The sequence below is a fragment of the Sceloporus occidentalis genome, unplaced genomic scaffold, assembly GCF_023333645.1.
Source record: "Sceloporus occidentalis isolate IW3139 unplaced genomic scaffold, rSceOcc1.0.p SCAF_3, whole genome shotgun sequence".
NCBI lineage: Eukaryota > Metazoa > Chordata > Lepidosauria > Squamata > Phrynosomatidae > Sceloporus > Sceloporus occidentalis.
In genome coordinates this window covers 68,366,935-68,385,651 of record NW_028316983.1, presented here as the reverse complement: position 1 = coordinate 68,385,651, position 18,717 = coordinate 68,366,935, and the positions used below count along the sequence as shown (strand labels likewise).

General features: G+C 42.4%; 1 protein-coding gene across 3 annotated transcripts in view; it reads right to left on the bottom strand.

The window, feature by feature from the left end:
• CSF1 (colony stimulating factor 1) overlaps window positions 1-18,415 on the bottom strand; it is a 29,078-nt gene extending 10,663 nt beyond the window's left edge. For 2 of the 3 annotated variants that reach the window (XM_089514866.1, XM_089514867.1), the window contains exons 1-4: window positions 18,340-18,415; window positions 11,363-11,494; window positions 4,148-4,210; window positions 2,258-2,422 (exon numbers count right to left, since the gene is read on the bottom strand). In XM_089514866.1, the coding sequence (XP_089370992.1) occupies window positions 2,258-2,422; window positions 4,148-4,210; window positions 11,363-11,488 (354 nt within the window). In that variant the 5' untranslated portion in view covers window positions 11,489-11,494; window positions 18,340-18,415. The remainder of the gene's footprint in view (window positions 1-2,257; window positions 2,423-4,147; window positions 4,211-11,362; window positions 11,495-18,339) is intronic. The other variant, XM_089514868.1, reaches the window with a different exon arrangement.
• Between the last annotated feature and the right edge of the window lie 302 nt (window positions 18,416-18,717).

The window sequence follows — 18,717 nt, the reverse complement described above, 5'->3', positions numbered from 1 at the left end:
GGGACAGGGTAGAAGTACAGAGAGGAAAGAGATAAGATGGTTTTGTTCCCTCTTAATAGCCAAACCCACAGTCATCCAGTGAAGCTAAATGATAGGAGACTGGAGACAAATTAAATGAAGCATAGCACATAGTTAAACCATGGAATACACTACCACAAGATACCATGTTTGCACATTTGAAAAGGGGAATAGTACATTAATGATGGATAAGTCTACCAATAGCTACCTGTCAGGATGGCTATACCATCCAGTACTGGAGGTAGTGTGCTTGTGAGTACCAGTGGCTGGAAAGGACAAACAAAAGGTGGCTATTGTGCTCCTGAGTTGCTTAAGGAGTACTAATAATTAGTCACTGTAGGAACAGAACACTGGCCTAGATAGACTTTGGATGGGGGACACCTGGCTGAATGAAACTACGTGTGAAAGGGATCTAGGAGTCCAAGTAGACCACAAGTTGAATATGAGTCAACAGTGCGATGCGGTAGCTAACAAGACCAATGCAATTTTAGGCTGTATCAATAGTAGTATCTAGATCAAGTGAAGTAATAGTGCCATTCTATTCTGCTTTGGTCAGGTCTCACCTGGAATACTGTGTCCAGTTCTGGGCACCAAAATTCAAAAAAGACATTGAGAAACTGGAGCGTGTCCAAAGGAGGGCGACTAAAATGGTGAAGGGTCTGGAAACCATGCCCTATGAGGAATGCCTTAGTAAGCTAGGTATGTTTAGCCTGGAGAAGAGAAGGTTAAGAGGTGATATGATAGCCCTGTTTAAATATTTGAAGGGATGTCATATTGAGGAGGGAGCTAGCTTGTTTTCTGCTGCTTTAAAGACTAGAATGTGGAACAATGGATGCAAACGGCAGGAAAAGAGATTCCACTTCAACATTAGGAGGAACTTCCTGACAGTAAGGGCTGTTCGACAGTGGAACACACTCTCTCAGAGTGTAGTGGACTCTCCTGCCTTAGAGGTCTTTAAACAGGGGCTGGATGGTCATCTGTCGGGGATGCTTTGATTGTGAATTCCTGCATAGCAGGGGGTTGGACTGGATGGCCCTTGCGGTCTCTTCCAACTCTATGATTCTATGGTCAGATCCAATAGATCTCTTCTTTTGTTCTCAGTGTGCAAACCACTAGGCTTTCAATATAACTGGAACAATAGCAATGGGAGCATTCCTCCCATTGCAAATACCATATATACTCGACTATAAGTCGACCTCATGTATAGGTTGAGGGCAGGTTTGATATGACCCATGGATAAGTCAAGGATGAAACCAACAGCATGTAACAAATGATCCAAAGTTTGAGGCAAAATGATGCCAAAGAACCTACAAAATTCCAGCAGGCACAACAGTTTGTGCTTACATAAAAGGCTGGCTGGATGGGTGGTGGTGGTGGTGGTTTCAGTGCTTTCTACACTCTTGGCTTTCACCAGGGGGTGGTTCCTTTTTAAAAATAAGAGTTAAAGTACATTGACCTGTGGATAAGTCAACTCATCTTTTTGCATCAATTTTTAGACTAAAATTACTAGACTTATACATGTGTATATACAGTAACTACATTTGCTGGGGTCAGGAGTGGAGGACCCCTGTGACTTTGGAGAAACTGCAAATGAAAAAAAAAACCCACTATTTTTTTATTTAAGAGAACACATCTCTATGAATCTCCAGGTCCTCCACTGCAACTCTGTGGTCAACATGTGGCAGGAGCTGATCACAGAATCATGCCTATGGACCTACAAATGCCTAGAGAAGTGTTTTTTTTTCTAGTAATCTCTAGGTTTCCCAGCCCGACTCTATCATCAACCCCTGGCAGACTTGCACTGGAGGACCTAGTGATTCCTAGAGAGAACATATTAATCAAAACTGCAAAAATCAAAGCCACAAATGTGGAAGGCCAACTGTAGTATGATACAGGCATGTATGTACAATTTTGAAAGAAACCACAGTGGAGACAGCTATTATTGCCCTCCTCCCCCTCATCAAAATAAAAATTTCTCGTAAACCAGCTACCTATTGTTCTAAAAGTAAAATACACCAGAGCTAGGAACATGAATAAGGTCACGTCTAGTTTGGAGCTAACACAGAGCTGCTTTCAGAAGACAAGGACATGTAAGGAAAGATACAAAAGCATTTTTAGTCCTCTGCTCATCACCCTCAGACACAGAATGCAGGAAGCAGCTACTCTTTATTCTCTTAGCCTTGCTGGGTCTTGTTAGAGATTTGTGATAAAGGCAAGGCTCATCAGTGCTAGAAGTTACCTTGTCTTGAGGATAGTCATTATTAAGACACGATGCAAGTTCCACGTGCAGATAGTCGATCCTATATAGCTTCTCGAAGTTTGGTGTATTGCTCTTGAATTTAATTTTACCAAGGATGGTTGACAGTGGAGAATATGCTGCTTTGAGAAAGCATTCTATACTGCCCTAAAAAGTGATAGAAAAAATGCCAAATTATGGAAATATTGAAGGCTGACATCAAAAATTGTGATTATTAGGAAGAGCTTAGAAAAGCTGTGATCATCTTGGTTGGGGGATGCAGGGAGCTCTAGCCTTTCCCTTTTCCAGCTATATCAGGCATCTCTCACTGATAATCTGCACAGCCCGCTACTTCTCCTTCATGTTGCTGCCTATTCACCTGTCCTGTCCTGGGAGAAAGGAGTGGAAAGGATCAGCAAAAAGAAGAGCAGACTCTGCTTGCTTTTCCTTCTCCTTCCAGGTGATCACACTGGTTGGGTCCAGAGGGACATAGCCAGAGAATGGCCAGCAATAGCACAGGGATCTCCACATCTTACAACAGCACTTTGCCCAATGGCATCTCAAAATGTGAAGACAACAGAAAACACATTCCAGTCCTAAGGTAAAAGTCAAATTAGGCCCTCTCTGGCACAGAAAGGCAAAGTAAGTTCCTTACAGTTGCTCCTTCTTTCAAAGATGGACAGAGCCAGGTTGGTCTCCTTCATTAAATAATTATCATGCAGAACCCTCTGCAATGCTCTAGGATTTTGTAGCAGAGATGCAGTTATTTCTTAGATGGATTGACTCAGATACCAAAACAAACAAAGGTTTAGTGCTATATGCACAAGTCATGAGCTTTTTCTCTAGCATGGCCATGAAAAAAAGATGGAAAGCATTTCTTTTCCCTTCTAAAACAGAGTTTTCCTTCATGTTGAGTAATGCTGGTTAGTTTAACATAGAACCAAAACAGATGGGCAAAAAGCACCACCTTTGGGTCGATCCAGGGGCATGGTGTGCAGAGGACACACACTCCTGGATCAGCTTGAAGCCACACTGAGGCTGGCTAACACAGTCCCAACATGGCCACAAAAGGAGAAGGGAAAAACTGCTTCTTGCTGGCAGTCCATTCCAGATCATGGTAGCAACCAGCCTCAGGACCATGGCTTCCAGTCACCAGAGTTACACCGATCAGAGCTGACTTACAGCTGGAATGGCCAGAGGCTGCTCCAAGCCACTCATCTGCTTGAGCCCATAATTAGTGGACAAGCACGGATCATAAGCCTTGTTTGATTTGGGTTGTTTGAACAAACTGTAGTTGAAAACTAGCTGCAGTTCACAAACCTGGATAAAAAAAGTCTCCTCATAGTCCTGTCAGAGGAAGAGAAAGCAGAAACAAAGAAAGAGTTGGAGGTAAAACCATAATTAAATCTGATCTTCAGGAAACTGCTTATAATGAAAAAGAACCCCCGAAAGCATATTGTTTGAAACCATTACTTGGAAATCTAATTCAGGGGTATGCAGTCTGTGGTTCTTCAGATGTAGTTGGATGGCATCTCTCATCAGCCCTAGCCAGCATAGCCAATGTTGGGAATTATAGTCCACCATCTAGAAGACCATGTTTCCCATTTGTGGTCTAAACCAAGGGTAGAAATCATGCAGACCTCCAGATATTATCAGACCAGTGATTCCCAAACTCTGACCTTTCTGGTGTTTTGGATTCAGCTCCCAGAATCCCAGACCACTGGCCAAGATGGCTAAGGCTTCTGGGAGCTGAAGTCCAAAACACCTGGAGGACCAGAGTTTGACAATCACTGTATTAGACTAGTTTAAACAGTATGTTTCAAAGTAAGTAACACATTGTCTTCCATTCTAGACAGCAGCAAAAGATATGTTTGTCACATATTCCCAACTCACCAGTTCTGTCTTGTCTACATAGTAGAAAGATTGTTTGCAGGTGGTCTTCATCTGGCTGTCAATCTGTAACAAAGAAGCACAGAGTCAGGCACAATATTTCATCCATACTAATAAAATCCATACTACAGGAAATTTCTCCTTGCTGGGTTCTGGATGATAACTTGCTGGCTACTGTTGTGGGTTAATGACTTAAGTTAACTGCTTAGAGGTGTGCTCCCAATTCTTGACCATAAGAACAGTAGTGGCAGGATGCCAAAATTCGTAACACATTTGTCCACAGAACTTTAAAAAAACCCACAATGGGTATGTCCGGACTTTAAAATAAAAACTTGATCTCCTGCCATGTTCATGGAATTTTAGAGGGATCCAGATACTCTTGCCCTTTACATGAATCCCTCCTGGAGTTTCCCAGCATTTTTTTCCAACTTCTTCATTGTCACCAGAAAGGAAAAGGAAAAGGAAAAGTTACACAATATCTTGACATGGCATGCATCTCTCTGCATCTGGCAATGTTGCATGAACTGGCAATCTAGACAGTACTGTTATCTGTGACAACTGTGTATCTTTTTTAGAGAAGTAGTGTCTCAGTTAACTCACCATCCTGTAAAGACATCAAGAAATTTTCTACACACCTTTAATTGAGCACTGAAATTACAAATTACTAGGGTGGAGGGGAACTATTTATGAAGCACCTACAATTTGTCCCTTAATATTTACTGAACTACATTTGTGAGAAGATAAAACTGCACAGTAGAAGAGAAGAAGTATTATAGTAATGTGGGGGAGATTTTCCAAGGCAGCTTGCACATATAAGAATACTCTGTTCTGTTTAGCAGCAGCATATACAAGGAAGGGGAAACTCACCTCAGCAAGCCATGTTGGGAAAAAGGCATGGCCATCTTATGGCCTCTGAGCCTTGCTAGTTCACAATGGAACAAAGAGGAAACAGCTATCTCCTTTTGTCAAGGAATAGACAGAGAATGCACCAACCTTTCTACCTCACCTATCAACAATGCTGATTCATCATTTGTGAACATCAGGCTTCACTGGGAGGATTTTAATACAGTGCTGTAGGTCATGGGAAAATGCAGAGCCTCTATCCAATGAGACAGGACTGCTAGGAAGCATGCTCAGTTGGAAACACTGCTTCATTATGCACTGAGAAAAGCTACTAGTAATCTTTCTCAGTCACAGAGTAGCCTATGCTGAGCCAAGCAGCAGTTCCAGCCCAGCTAATGGACAAAGTGAGGCAGCTGCCATGGGCAGCAGTTTAGGGTATCGTACAGGGCAGCAAGTTGTTATTTACTTTGCTGATATTGTCTTTTTGCATGCAGGAACAGACATAGGTACATGCGGAATTTTCTGCCCCATGTGTCAAAATAATTTGACTGGTTCTGGATACTGTGCATCTTGAATCCAGTGAATGGGGCACAGCTAATCATGCTCCCCCAAACAACAAGCTGGTTTGAGCCACACCTGGCAAGCAAAATGCAGCACAAGCAAAATTTGGACATACTATTCCTGACAGATGAAGAGGGCAGAAAAGGTACACTTTCAGTTTTGGTTTTAGCAGTTCTGGCATGATTTGGTTTCTACTTGCAATGAAAACAGACCAGTTCCTATGCCAGCATAACAATAACCACATAAGCAATCTAAACCTTGGCAAGTGACACAGCTTTCTCATTTGCAGCCAGGGTTCTTCTACAGCAGTGGTTCCCAACCTGTGGGTCGGGACCCCTTTGGGGGTCGAATGACCCTTTCATGGGGGTTGCCTAAGACCAGGGGTAGGCAACCTGCGGCCCGCGGGCCGGATGTGGCCCGGCAAGGCCTTGGGACCGGCCCCAGCCTGGTCCTGCCGCCGGAGCCTTTGGCCTCTCGCGTGAGGGCATGGGGCCTTTGGCCTATCAGGAGGAGGCGGGCAAGGGGGGGCAAGCGGCAGGCAAGGGGGGCAATTGTCTATAGAAGCCTCCGAAACATGCATTTATATTAACATTTTTTTTAAATCAGCAAATTTTTAGCGTGTCCTCCATTTTTTATTTAAAAAGTGTCCTCCACTTGAAATTTTTGTCCTACATTTGTCCCGGTTTATTTATTGTTTAATTTTTTTAAATTTTTAAATTATTTATTTTTTGGCTTCGGCCCCCCAGTTGTCTGAGGGACAGCAACCCGGCCCCCGGCTCAAAAAGGTTGCCTACCCCTGCCTAAGACAATTGGAAAACACCTATTTAATTACAGTTATGAAGTAGCAATGAAAATAATTTCATGGGTTTGGGTCACCACAACATGAGGAACTGTATTAAGGGGTCATGGCATTAGGAAGGTTGGGAACCACTGTTCTACAGGAAGCTGCACAATAATTTTGTGCAATTTGAGAGTTAAGATGGCAATCCTCTACCCACTTTTCATTTTGAACAGTAACATACTGTTACATTATCTCCAAGTCATCTAAAATGCTACAAAAATATTACTTCTTCATGCTGGTTTGGTAATTAAGGTTAATTCTCATTCAGCTAAGCAAAACTTATTGCAGAACAGCTCTGCAAAACCAGGCTTGTTTGTTTTTTTAAAACATTAAGTAAAGCTCCAGCAAGACTCTGGACTTAAAGTGACAGCCAGTCACTCTATCAAGAAATGTCAATGCCTTTACCCTTTCCAAACTTTTATCATCTCTGCTAAGTAGATAGGTAAGTCGGATAAGTCTTGAAAGAAAGTAATACTCAGTGATGTCACTAGGGTTGGTGTCACCCCATGTGCTAACTCCTGGTGTCATCCCCCCATTGACCTCCTCCCATTACCACATCATACAGAATCCTTAGCTGTTGTTGTTGCTATTATTATTATTATTATTATTATTATTATTATCCCACCTTTCTCCCAAGACTGTGACTCAGGGGGGCTTACAACATTAAAAAAAATACAATTAAAACATACAAAAATAATAAATTAAAATAGTACATTTTCCTACTAATGTTACTCATAAATCATAATTCCCATTTATCACTGAAATCTAATGGTAATAGTTGTGACATAAACAACTAGCAAAATTAAAATTATATATTTATATTACAATGTCACACACACAGCCTAAATGTATTTACATATGCATAGTTTCATGTGGTTAAAGTGAAAATTTGATAAAATGTGATGTTTTTAACGAAAATGTTAAGAGTAAAAAATTGTAATTAAAAAAAACCAACCCTGGGAACTCTAATTTCTCCTCTCACTGAGCCCCACCCCACAGCATTTTAAATGGAAACAGGTGAATGCCTCTTCTTGAGTCTGCATTCCAAGTAGGTGTGTGTATTAGTAGTGGTGGGTGTAGCCAAAGCATGCATCCACACACCCTCTATATGAGATGCACTGTGATTTCACAGTTATTTTTAAACCAGAAGTCATAAATAGTTGGTTTCTAAGAGGCAATACTAATGTTAAAACATAGCTGTGGCTGCCAAGTTAATTATTCCTAAATTTTAGTCTAATAACAGAACCTCCATCTAAGAGTGACCATGCGGTATTTGGGGAAAGTTATTGTTAGCAAAAACTGACTCATTATACTTGGCTAAGAGAAGACTGGAAAAGGTTTATTTGTTAACAAGTTGGATGGAGTGTTGTGACTCTCAAAACAAGGGCTTGTGCAGAGGTCTTGGCTTTTCATTATAATTTAGGTAGTGTTCAAGCTTTAATAACATAACTTTCTAAGACTTCAGAGGTGAGAACAGCAACTCCAAAAATCACACCTACAGTCACTCTGGGCTCCAGTTCCTCACTATGGCTGCATCCCCACTGCATAAATAATGCAGTTTGACACTGCTTTAACTGCTATGTCTCAATGCTATGGAATCCTGGCATTTGTAGTTTGTTGTGGCACAAGAGCTCAGAGAGAGGGCTAAATATCTCCCAACACTACAAATCCCAGAGTTCCATAAAACTGAGTCATGGCAGTTAAAACGGCGTCAAACGATTATTTCTTCAATGTAGATGAAGCCTATGACACAGAGTTAAGACTTTTCACTGCATTTTATATGTAACTGCTCAAGTTGCTTCAAAATGGCAAGAAGAATGCAACTTGTGTTAACCAAAGGTACAATATATTATTGCCCTTAGAACTTGAGAGAAAACTACAGGCAACTAATTACTTATAATGCATTATTTTTACAGTAATGAAAGCATTACAATTTAAAAAGGACTTTGCTCCTTTTGCAGTTGAACCTCTGACTCCTTTTATAACTTGGGATGTGGTTTCTCGGCTGTGGCACCCCATTTGTAGAATGCCATTCCCTTGAAGTCCCATTTAATGTCTACACTGGCTTCATTCCAGCACCAAGGAAATATATGTTTTTTATTAATGCCTTTGGGGCTAAACTGATTTATTCCAAAATGCATGTATACATGGTTTTAAATAGTTGCAACAATTTAAACCCTTTAAATCTGTTAATTAGAAGCCAGTGTGGTGTAGTGGTTTAAGTGCTGAACTATGATTCTGGAGACTGAGTTTTCAACTCAGCCATGGAAACCCACTGATGATATTGGGCAATTCACATTCTCTCAGCCTCAGAGGAAGGCAAAAGTATAATTCATGTAATAAATAATTTAACAATAAATGGTGGAAGAAACAACAAACAATTGTTCAAGCTGCTGTCTCATGTTTTGGTTGACTATGAGGTGAGAATGGGAGGACGCTCTGTTTTGTACAACAGGCCAGCAGCTTGTAACATTCCATTTTTTACAAAGTAAAATAATTATTCAGTTTTGTGTAACAGGAAAGAAATTAAGTAACTTTTTAAAAATTTCAAGCATATTGGAAAATACTTTTGGGTGCTCTCGAAATATATCACATTGTGACTTAGCAATACTTGCCCGTATGTTTACTTGGATCAGAATCAAATCATCCACCCATGTGGAAATTAGCTGAATCCTGGAATATGGCAACACTAGAAAGTCCCCATAAACGACTGACCAAGGCAAACCAGAAAGGCAAAGACAGAAATAGCGATTAACTTTTAGGACTTCCATCTGAGTATCTAATGTGTTAGTGGGCTTCAAGCAGTACACAGAAATAAGAAGCCTGTTGCTAAGGATTTAAAGGAGTTTCTTCAAACACCCCCCTGGTCTCCATCATGAGGATAACACAGTTTTGTCAATGACCCACTCACTGTGTGAGGTAGCACACCTCTTGGTTGGGGATGAGGAAGCTATTATATAAAGCTAGATAGCAGAACAAGGCCCAGTTGCAGGAGCTAAGAGATGCTAAGAAGTCAGGGCCACAAAATCTGATTTCAAGCATTTTCAACCCTCTCACAACAGTTATGCCAGTGAGCAAATACCATAGTATTTTATCTGAAGCCTCCCTGTCCTTCCACAAGCTAAACTGCCACCAAGTCCTATTCTATAGCCATGAGTCTCTCCACACACTTTTTTTTATACTTGAGAAGGTAATTACTACTCTCCCAAGGTCTTCAAATTAGCCACTGATTCTGTCATTACAAAGCATCACATTCATTTTGGCTCTTTTTTCTGATTAACTAATTAACTATTGCCCTTTGTTGTGGCAGACTCCCTCCCACTCTGGACACCAAATCAGAGCTAATTCCATCGAAGCCTTCAAGATTCTTTGTGAATGAGATCAGAGTCAGGATCTTTACCAGTTCATCACCAGGATGTCTCTTGCAGCAGAGACCTCCCAGCCCATCCTGAGTGATAAAGAGCCCCGCCAACCTCCAATCCTCAAAGTGTTGTGGATTCAGTTCACCCTGTCCTGCTCTTTCCATTTCTTTGACAAGTTAATGACTACATTAGTATTCCCTGTTTGAATGTGAATACTGTATACTACCTAAGCATCTGTGCAGCAGTTGTTCCTTAAAAAAAAAAGGGGGGGGGAGATTCTCTTTTTATGGACTCAGACATCATGAAGAGGGAGGAGGCATGGGGAGGGCAGTGTCTCTTCCCACTACTTCCATTTAACAGCAGAAATACAAGCCATTGCTCTACTCTGCTCCATGAGCCAAAGAGGAAGGCACTCTCACCCCAACAGGATAAAACAATGGTGATAGCTACACCACAGGATAAAGAGGGAGAAGAGCAGAATAAGCCACCATTACTGATGGTGCCCTTATGATGCTACAGGGAAAAAGCATGTGTGTGTGTAGTGGTTTGAATGTTGGGACTACAATGCTGGAGACCCAAGTTCAATTCCCGGGTCGGCCATGAAACACATTGGGTGACCTTGGGCAAGTCACATGCTCTCAGCCTCAGGGGAAGGCAACAGCAAACCACCTCTGAACAATTTGTGGCAAGAAAATCCCACGATAAGTTCGCCTTAGGGTCTCTGTAAGTCCAAAATGGCTTGAAGGCAGAAAAACAAACGAACAAACAAAGAATAGTGGCTGCATGTCTCCAAGCACCTAGCAGAGGCCCTTGAATGCTTGGTTCTCAGGGTTTCTCAGAGCCAACAGACTATGGGAGGGATGGCCAGGATAATAGCACAGCACAGTGTCTTAGCTCCAAGACCCTGCCAGAACCAAGTATTTAATAAATAGCAGCCTCTATGCAAAGATGGTTCCTGGCAGATGTGGGAGACATCACATCCTCCTTTCTCTGTAGAAGAGCATGGAGCATCTTCCTCCTCTTTATCCTAAAGCACTAGGATGCCTGTGAGGTGTATGTATCTACCACAATGTCCTCATAAGGCCAGGGAGATGAGGACCTTCCTGTCTAGGTGCACACATGGGACTGGGTGGCCAGTTGCACTCTGCAGCTATGCTGCAGGATGAAAGCTGGTGGCATTCCTGAAACTGCCTGCTTCAAACAGCTGCCCATAACAAGCCATGGAGGCCATCCTGGGACAGACAGAGTGATGAATTTACAGTTCCCAGCACCTTCCACTCAAGACACACAGCCTTATGGCTGGGTCTGCCCAGTGATTTGTATAGTAAATCCAGCAAGTATTAACAAGTCTTCCTTCACAATGCTGGCTCTGTTAATCTCAAATCTTCTCTTTCACTTTCTTTCAGGATCTTTTCTCCTTCCATCTTTCTGCTCTTTTTACTTACTTGTGTCCCATTGATTTAAAGGGTCTCCTCTATTTGGGAATAAGAGAATGTAGCCTTTGGGCTGTAAGCACTTCTAAGGCTGTAAGGCTGATGGCTGGACAGGTCTGTAAACTATACTTCAAAAAAGCAACTTTTACAAGCTGTTATTATTTGTAAATTAACTCACCAACTCTGTCAGGTTTCTCAGGTGGGATTCAGTGATGAGCCGGTGGCAACTAGCTTTAACCTGTTTGGTCTCATGGATGCTGTAGGCTGCAAGGAAGATGAAGGCCATTTGGATATGGGAAATCATGTTTTCCTGTACAATGGATGAAAAAAGAAAAAAATGTTATGATTAAATATGGAGGAAATAACTTCCTTTAAAGCATACCTCTGCCTTCATAGACAGGAATGCCCACTGCAAGTTTCTTGATCTCATTCCAGTTCTGCTCATTGACTAAAAGTTTAAAAATTAATCCTCAATCATGCATTCCTTTCCCATTCCTCCTTCTAACTAGCTTACTACTGTGCTTATTTTGCCCTTTCTAAATAAAATAAGATGTAGAATTTACTCAGCTCTTTTAGGTTTCCCATGGATCTATCTACTTTCCAATCCACAAATGCTGGAGAAAAATTTTGCCCCTTCTTCCACTGCTAAGCAATAGCATCTTACTAATGAAGACTGTTTTAATAGCAGTTAAGTGGGGGGAGCTCTTTTGAATCATGTTAGAGTAGCTATGACTGCTGCTCAAGTTTAGAAGAGGATTTTTCAATTGTGCCTCTAGTACTCTCCCCTCTTTTGAGTATTCTCCGCTCTCAATCAATTTGTGTCAAGAACCAGAAATATGAAATACCACACTTTGGGAATGTATCCAACAGCTTCCCCTGGCCATCCATGACCTGCAGAAATCTTTGTGCCTTGTATCTATTTATGGCATTTCCCCCCATTTACTACACAGGCAGAGATATGCAGCAGCACTTGTTCCCTCCCAGAGGTGTCAGATTTCCCAACTCAGTGCTTCTGTTATGCGCAACATTTAAAAGTGCACCAGCCCCTTTTAACAGACCCTGAAGAGTTAAATTTTACTTGTAAGCATTCCTTTCACATTCCTCCTCCCCTTTTGTGCTCTTATTAGGAAAAGGAGAGGTCAGTTAAGAAGCCAATCTAGGAATTTCCCAATTCTTAATCCTCAACTGCATTGCACGTTTAGTGGAAGATACCAGTCTGTGATAGCATGGGTCTTTCCCATTTGTAGAGAATTTATAACAGCTTGTTTCTGCATTGCGTAGGAATCGAAGATATCATGACTGATTGATCTTCCATTTCTTATTCTGAACTTTCTTCCAGACTCACAGTTCTGTCTTAATAATTTCTTTTTATAAGAACATGGCTCTTCTACTGCATCAAGTTTTCCAAGCATACATCCCAGAGTCCACCAAAAGACAGGAACCTCCTATATATCACTTCCAATCTGAAATCCCCCCCCCCCCCCCCGCTTTCCTTGCCATAGCAGTTCAATCAAAATCGGATACAGAGGGAAAGGATATACATTTATCTTTTCCTCTTTTCTTAGAGCATTCACTTTTGAAAGCCAAGACCACAAGCCACCACTGGGACTGCCCTCTCAGCAGGACATGAAATGGTTTCAGACAGAGGGCAGAGAACAGTTGATTGAGAAATATTAAGAGAGGGGAACTTAGAACAGAATCTCTAAGTTCAAGCAGCCACAAACCCTCCTTAAGGAAGTTAAAAATAACAACCCACATGCTTTGTTATATCTTCCCAAGAAATAGCCAACCCTGCTCATTGCCAGAGATGGGAAATTTGGTCTAACAGCTTAGGTTTTGCCACTGGTTCTCAGAACCCTTTATTATGGGTTTCTGGCACTGACACACTATTCATATCCAGGAGCTCCCTTGCTAAACTAAATACCCCCCCCCCCCCCCAATCTGCTAACCACAGCCTTGACCACCCCATTGGACCAGTGGAGAGCAGCCTCTGAAAGCCTGCTCCAAGGCCCCTTGCTATCTGCAGCAGGCAAAGTGGTGGACCAGGACAGCTGCAACTACCTGTGAAATACCTTCTCCAGAAGTTTGCCTTCCATGCCAGAATGCATAGATTTTTAATGTTCTCAAGCTTAGTTACACAAAAAAAAGTTCTGAGTACAACAATCTGAATTCCCCATCCAGCATAGCCAGTGTCCATGCTGGCTTAGGAAACCATGGGCATACTGGTACAAAGAGTAAAGTTTCCAATCTGTGAGAATCTTATATAAATAATCCCAAGAAGCACAGACAGAAGGCATTATGCCTGTCACAGACCAAAACCAGTCGTCTTGAGTTCACTCCCTCCTGGGTCAGTAAAAATAAACAGTTGACAAGCAATAGATCTGTGACTGCCCTCCATCACTCAGCACACCATATTTTATGTTCTAGCAACAGCTGTGAAACTCATGCTGCTCTAAAATGCAACTGCATTTTCCATCTCTTTACCTATTCTTCCTTCCTGCAACTCTTTGAAGCAACTGTCCTTCTTATGCCAAGCAGGAAGTCCTTCTCTTCTATTGTGTACATGCCCTTGCAAGTTTACACACCTTTTCCTGGGAAGCTTTTATTCTACAGTTCACAGACAAGCCACTTGTTCCCAAAGTCACAAGTCTCATTCTGTGCTACAGCCTCAGCAGCAAAACACATTCCTTTCACCCTTAGGAAATCCCCCCAAATGCACCTACTGGTAGTCTTCCACCTAACAACTGCAGGGCACAGCAAAAAGACAAAACGAAAGAGAAATGGTCCAAGTTGGGAAGGGGAGTCATTTGAAAGTAGAAGAGCCAAAAGATACTTCCAGCATTGGATAGTTTATTAAACATTACCCAATGAAAGTCTTGCTCAACTACTAAGTGCCCTTTTTAACAAGTGAATTTATTAACTGCCCTGATTGTCTCTCTCCAGTCTTGCCTATTTTAACTTACATTTTAGTGTTGTTATTTTTAGTGTTAGGATAAGGGATAAGGGGATATGGTCTTTTAGTTTTGTTTGTACTATGTAGTTTATTTATGTATTTCATTGTAACCTGCCTTGATCCTTATGGAAAGATGGGATATAAATAAATTTATTATTATTATTATTATTATTATTATTATTAATTTATTTGAGATGTTGTGCTGGAGAAGAATGTCGAGGACACCGTGGACAGCCAAAATTACAAACAAATGGGTCTTAGAAAACAGATCAAGCCTGAAATCTCCCTGGAAGCCAAAATGATCAAATTGACACTGCCTTACGTTGGTCACATCATGAGAAGGAACAGCGCATTAGAAAAGAGAAGAATGCTAAGAAAGGTAGAAGGTAGTAGAAAGTGAGGAAGACTGCACACCAGATGGCTAGACTCAATCAGGAAGGTCACAGCCCCAAACCTGAAGGATCTAAGCAGAGAAGCTAATAATAGAGGGTCTTAGGGTTATCTCATTCACAGGGTCACAATGAATTGAGGTTGATTCAAGGCAGTTAACGACAACAAAAATGGTTGGCAAGTTCTTGCACTTTATTTTGCCCAGATAAAGCAAGTTCTTAAGCCTGTCAAGTTCTTAAGCCTTATCTTGCCCAGTCTAACTAATTTTCAAGGAATTCTATGCTTACACTGAGGCAAGTCCCATTGGCTAAGTAGTGCAGAGTTGCAATAGACCTTTGCATTACAAAAATAAGAAGGTGAAGAAGAGACACCATTCTCTGATGGTGAAATCCAAGCCTTTCCAAGACTTACTGTATTAGTTTGATCAAGTCATACACTGTATACTATCTCTAAGGTATTTAAATGTGATGTGCAGACAGTGTTTAGTGTGGTGAACTGGTAGCAAAGAAAAATGCTCTGCATATGATTAAAGCAGAGATGGACAACTACAGAAGATCCAGGAGTGGGTTTTCTGCCCTAGAATCCTCTAGGAGTATGCAGACTGCAAGAAAGAAAGAATAGCAAAATTAAAAGGTAATCAGAATTTTAGTGCTGGGGGAACTGTGACTTATTTAACAGGTAAATTGTTGCTACTTGAAACTGCCAGAAAAACCAGTTGCACTTTTTTTTTGCCCTGAAGAATGTAATTTGGGAATTTTGGAGAGGTTGGCAGCTGCAGCAACAGCCCACTCCTGGTTTAAAAGCACTCCTATTTTTATCTCCTTAGACTGAGTCCAGTTCAGAATGACCCCAGGGTCCTTTTCACACTGCACCATTGTAGCTGGTTGACTCCACTTTAACTGCCATGGCTGCATCCTCTGGAATTGTACGATTTCTACTTTAGTGAGGCACATGGGCTCCTTGGCTGGAAATTGATTATTCCCCACCTTAATATCCAAATCCCTAGCATATTGTCATGGCAGTTGTAGAACCATAGTGCTAAAAGGGTGTAGTGAGAAAGAGCAGGTGCGTAGAGATTTTACCAGAAGGTTATCACTCTGTCTTCAAGCCCACGTTTCCAGAAACAATCCCTTACTTTCCTACAACACCTTTCTGTTTGTAATGAAGAAAAAGGACTGTTCTGCAGTTTCCAAAGTTGCATACTGTCACCAGCAGCAAAAAGTTAAATCCGACAAGAGGCTTCACGCTAGCTTATGTTTACTCTGCTAATATTACACCATCTCAATTGGCTGCAGGCTTGGTCACAATAATAAACCAAAGTTTACATTTGCAGCTGGCTGACTTCAAAACTAAGTAGTGCCATCAGCTATAGAAATAATCCAATTTGACACTGCTTTAACTGCCATGGCTCACGACTATGGAATTCTGGGAATGGTAGTTTGCTCTGGTGCCACCACAAAGTACCATTCCCACAATTCCACAGCCTTGAGCTATGGCAGTTAAAGTAGTTTCAAACTGGATTATTTCTGCAGCGTGGATGCATTTCCATAGACTTGCTATGCCTGTGCAAAAAGGCAGAGCCTGTAAGGCGAAGTACTTACTTGCTTGCCTATGAAAAGACAAAAAGGTGCCCAAAGCAGGGCTGGAAATGTGCCCAAAGGGGGCTGGGTGGGAAGGGAGGGAGGCTGGCCGACCAAGCTGAAGCTCAAATGGGTGTGTGCCGCGGCCATGCTCCCATCCTTCCCTGAGCACACTGGAGCTGCCAGGGTCTGAAGTTTCTACAACTGCCAAGGGCACTCCGAGCATGTTTACTCAGGGGTAAGTGTTGACAAGGGCAGTGTAAATACGCCACATCAGTCAACATGTCTGAGGAGAAGGCAGCTGTGTGGCTGCACACATTACAGAGCACACAACAGCAGCCACAGCTCCAGCCTAATGCAGCTGGCTTACAAAATGGTGAAAGGTCTGGAAACCAGCCCTGTCAGGAGCGACTGAAGGAGCTGGGTCTGTTTAGCAGGGAGAAGAGAAGGATAAGAGGTGACATGTTTAAATTTTTGAATGGATGCCATACTGAGGATGGATCAAGCTTGTTTTCTGCAGTTCCCGAGAACAGGACCCATAGCAGTGGTTTTATGCTACAGGAAAAGAGATTCCACCACAACATGAAGAACCTCCAGACTATTAAGAGATGTTTGATAGTGGAACACACTCCCTCAAAAGTTTCCTTCTTTGGAGGTTTTTAAACAGAGACTGGATTATTGCATGTATACATTGGGAAGCTGCTGTCTGATATCAATTTTCTTAGGAATAAGGTAGACTGAACTCAGCAAAATTTATTTTAATTTAAAAAAAACCCTGCATAGGATTGGGCTGAGGTTTATTTATCCTGTTCTGAACTTGTATAGGATTGGTCTGAAGTTTATTTAGCCTATTCTAAATCTGCATAGGATTGGTCTGAAGTTTATTTAGCCTATTCTAGCTGAGATTCTGAACCTCTTATATCTGATTTATCGGCTTTACAGCCAAGCATCTACATTTAGAGAAAGTCCAGAGACTTCTTTGAATCAAGCTTTAATAATTCTTAAAGAAGCAATCCTGATCAATGCACCTCCTACTTGCATGACTGGACTGGATGGTCTTTCCCAACTCTTGTGATTTTAGCAAGCAAAACATTTAAAGATATAGCTATGTTTGTCTGTAGAATCAGTACATAGAGAGATCTTGTAGCACCTTTGAGACTCAACGAAAGAAAGAAGTTGACAGCATCAGCTTTCGTAGACTTCAGTCTACTTCCTCAGATATATCTTTGTCTCAGAGGTGCTACAAGATCTCTCTCCATAGCAAGCAAAGAGTCTTGGGGACTCTTCCAACTCTGAGATTCTAGCAAGCAAAGAGGATGCCTGGAACTTCTGCGGAGAGAAGGTGACTTTGGAGGGAGAGAGTTTGGGCTTAAAGCTTGACTCCTCTGAAGCAGTGGAAGGAAAAGAGGGGCTGCAGGAGCAGGGTGCCCGGACGCCCTCCTTTTCCCGGACATGTCCTACATTTCCACCTTCTATGTCAAGGGCTCTTGTAGCACCTTTGAGACTTAGTTAAAGAAAGAAGTCGGTGCCATGAGCATTCGAAAAACTCATGCTGTCAACTTCTTCCTTTCAGTTCGCCTCAAAGGTGCTACAAGATCTGATTTTCCAGACTAACCTTGGTCTTTGAATTGCCACCTTCTGTCCAGGAGGAATTCCAAAATGTCCTCCATTTGGAGCAGGGCTAAGGAGCATGCATTGACATACATTTCTGTTAGTATTTTGGGCTTTTCTTTGGTCGTGCCCTAGACAGGCTGCTCAGTGGTCCTCCTTTCCCAGGACATGTCCTCCACCCCCTCCTTCTGCCCAAGAGGAATTGCAAAAAAGCCCTCCATTTGGAACAGGACTAAGGAGCATGCATTGACATACATTTCTATTACTCTTTTGGAGCTTTTCTTGGTCGCATCCTATACAAGCTGACCAGACCTGTCCTCCTTTCCCAGGACTTGTCCTCCATCCCCTAATTCTGCCCAGGAGGAATTGCAAAAAATAAATCCTCTGTTTGCAGCGGGACTAAGGAACATGCATTGGCATACATTTCTGTTAATATTTTGGGCTTTTGGCCCACAACAAACTCCAACTCCCAGAATTCCACAGCCTTGAGCCGGGACAGTTAAAGTGGTGCCAAACCGGGTTATTTCTCCAGTGTGGATGCAGCCAGAGAAGGCAGGCAGCCAGCCAGCCAGCCAAGGGGTTCTCCTCCTCGTCCCTGTCTTCTGACCCCAGGAGTCTTACCTTGGAAGCAGGGCAGCGCTAGCCTCTCCGCAATGATCCCTCTGGCAGCCAAGCACAGCCTCTCTCTCGCTTCTTTGCCGTTGCGCTGAGAGCTCTGGGCCTCCCCCTGGCCTTATAAAGAGCTCCTCGGAGCATGTGCTTTCTGGGAAACCACCTTGGAGCCCAGCCAGGTCTCTTGCTCTCCCTTCTCTCTCTCTCTGGTTGGAGTCCCTTTCCTCTCCTCCCCAATGGTCCTTGCCGGCCCCCTTTGCAGGATGGCTCACCTGGGAGTGGCTTTGCCTCATCCGCACTGGAGGAAAAATCCGCTTTCATCCCACTTTAACTGTCCAAAGCTTTCGGGATTCTGGGCATCGCTTGTGGCACCAAACCAAAGCTTTT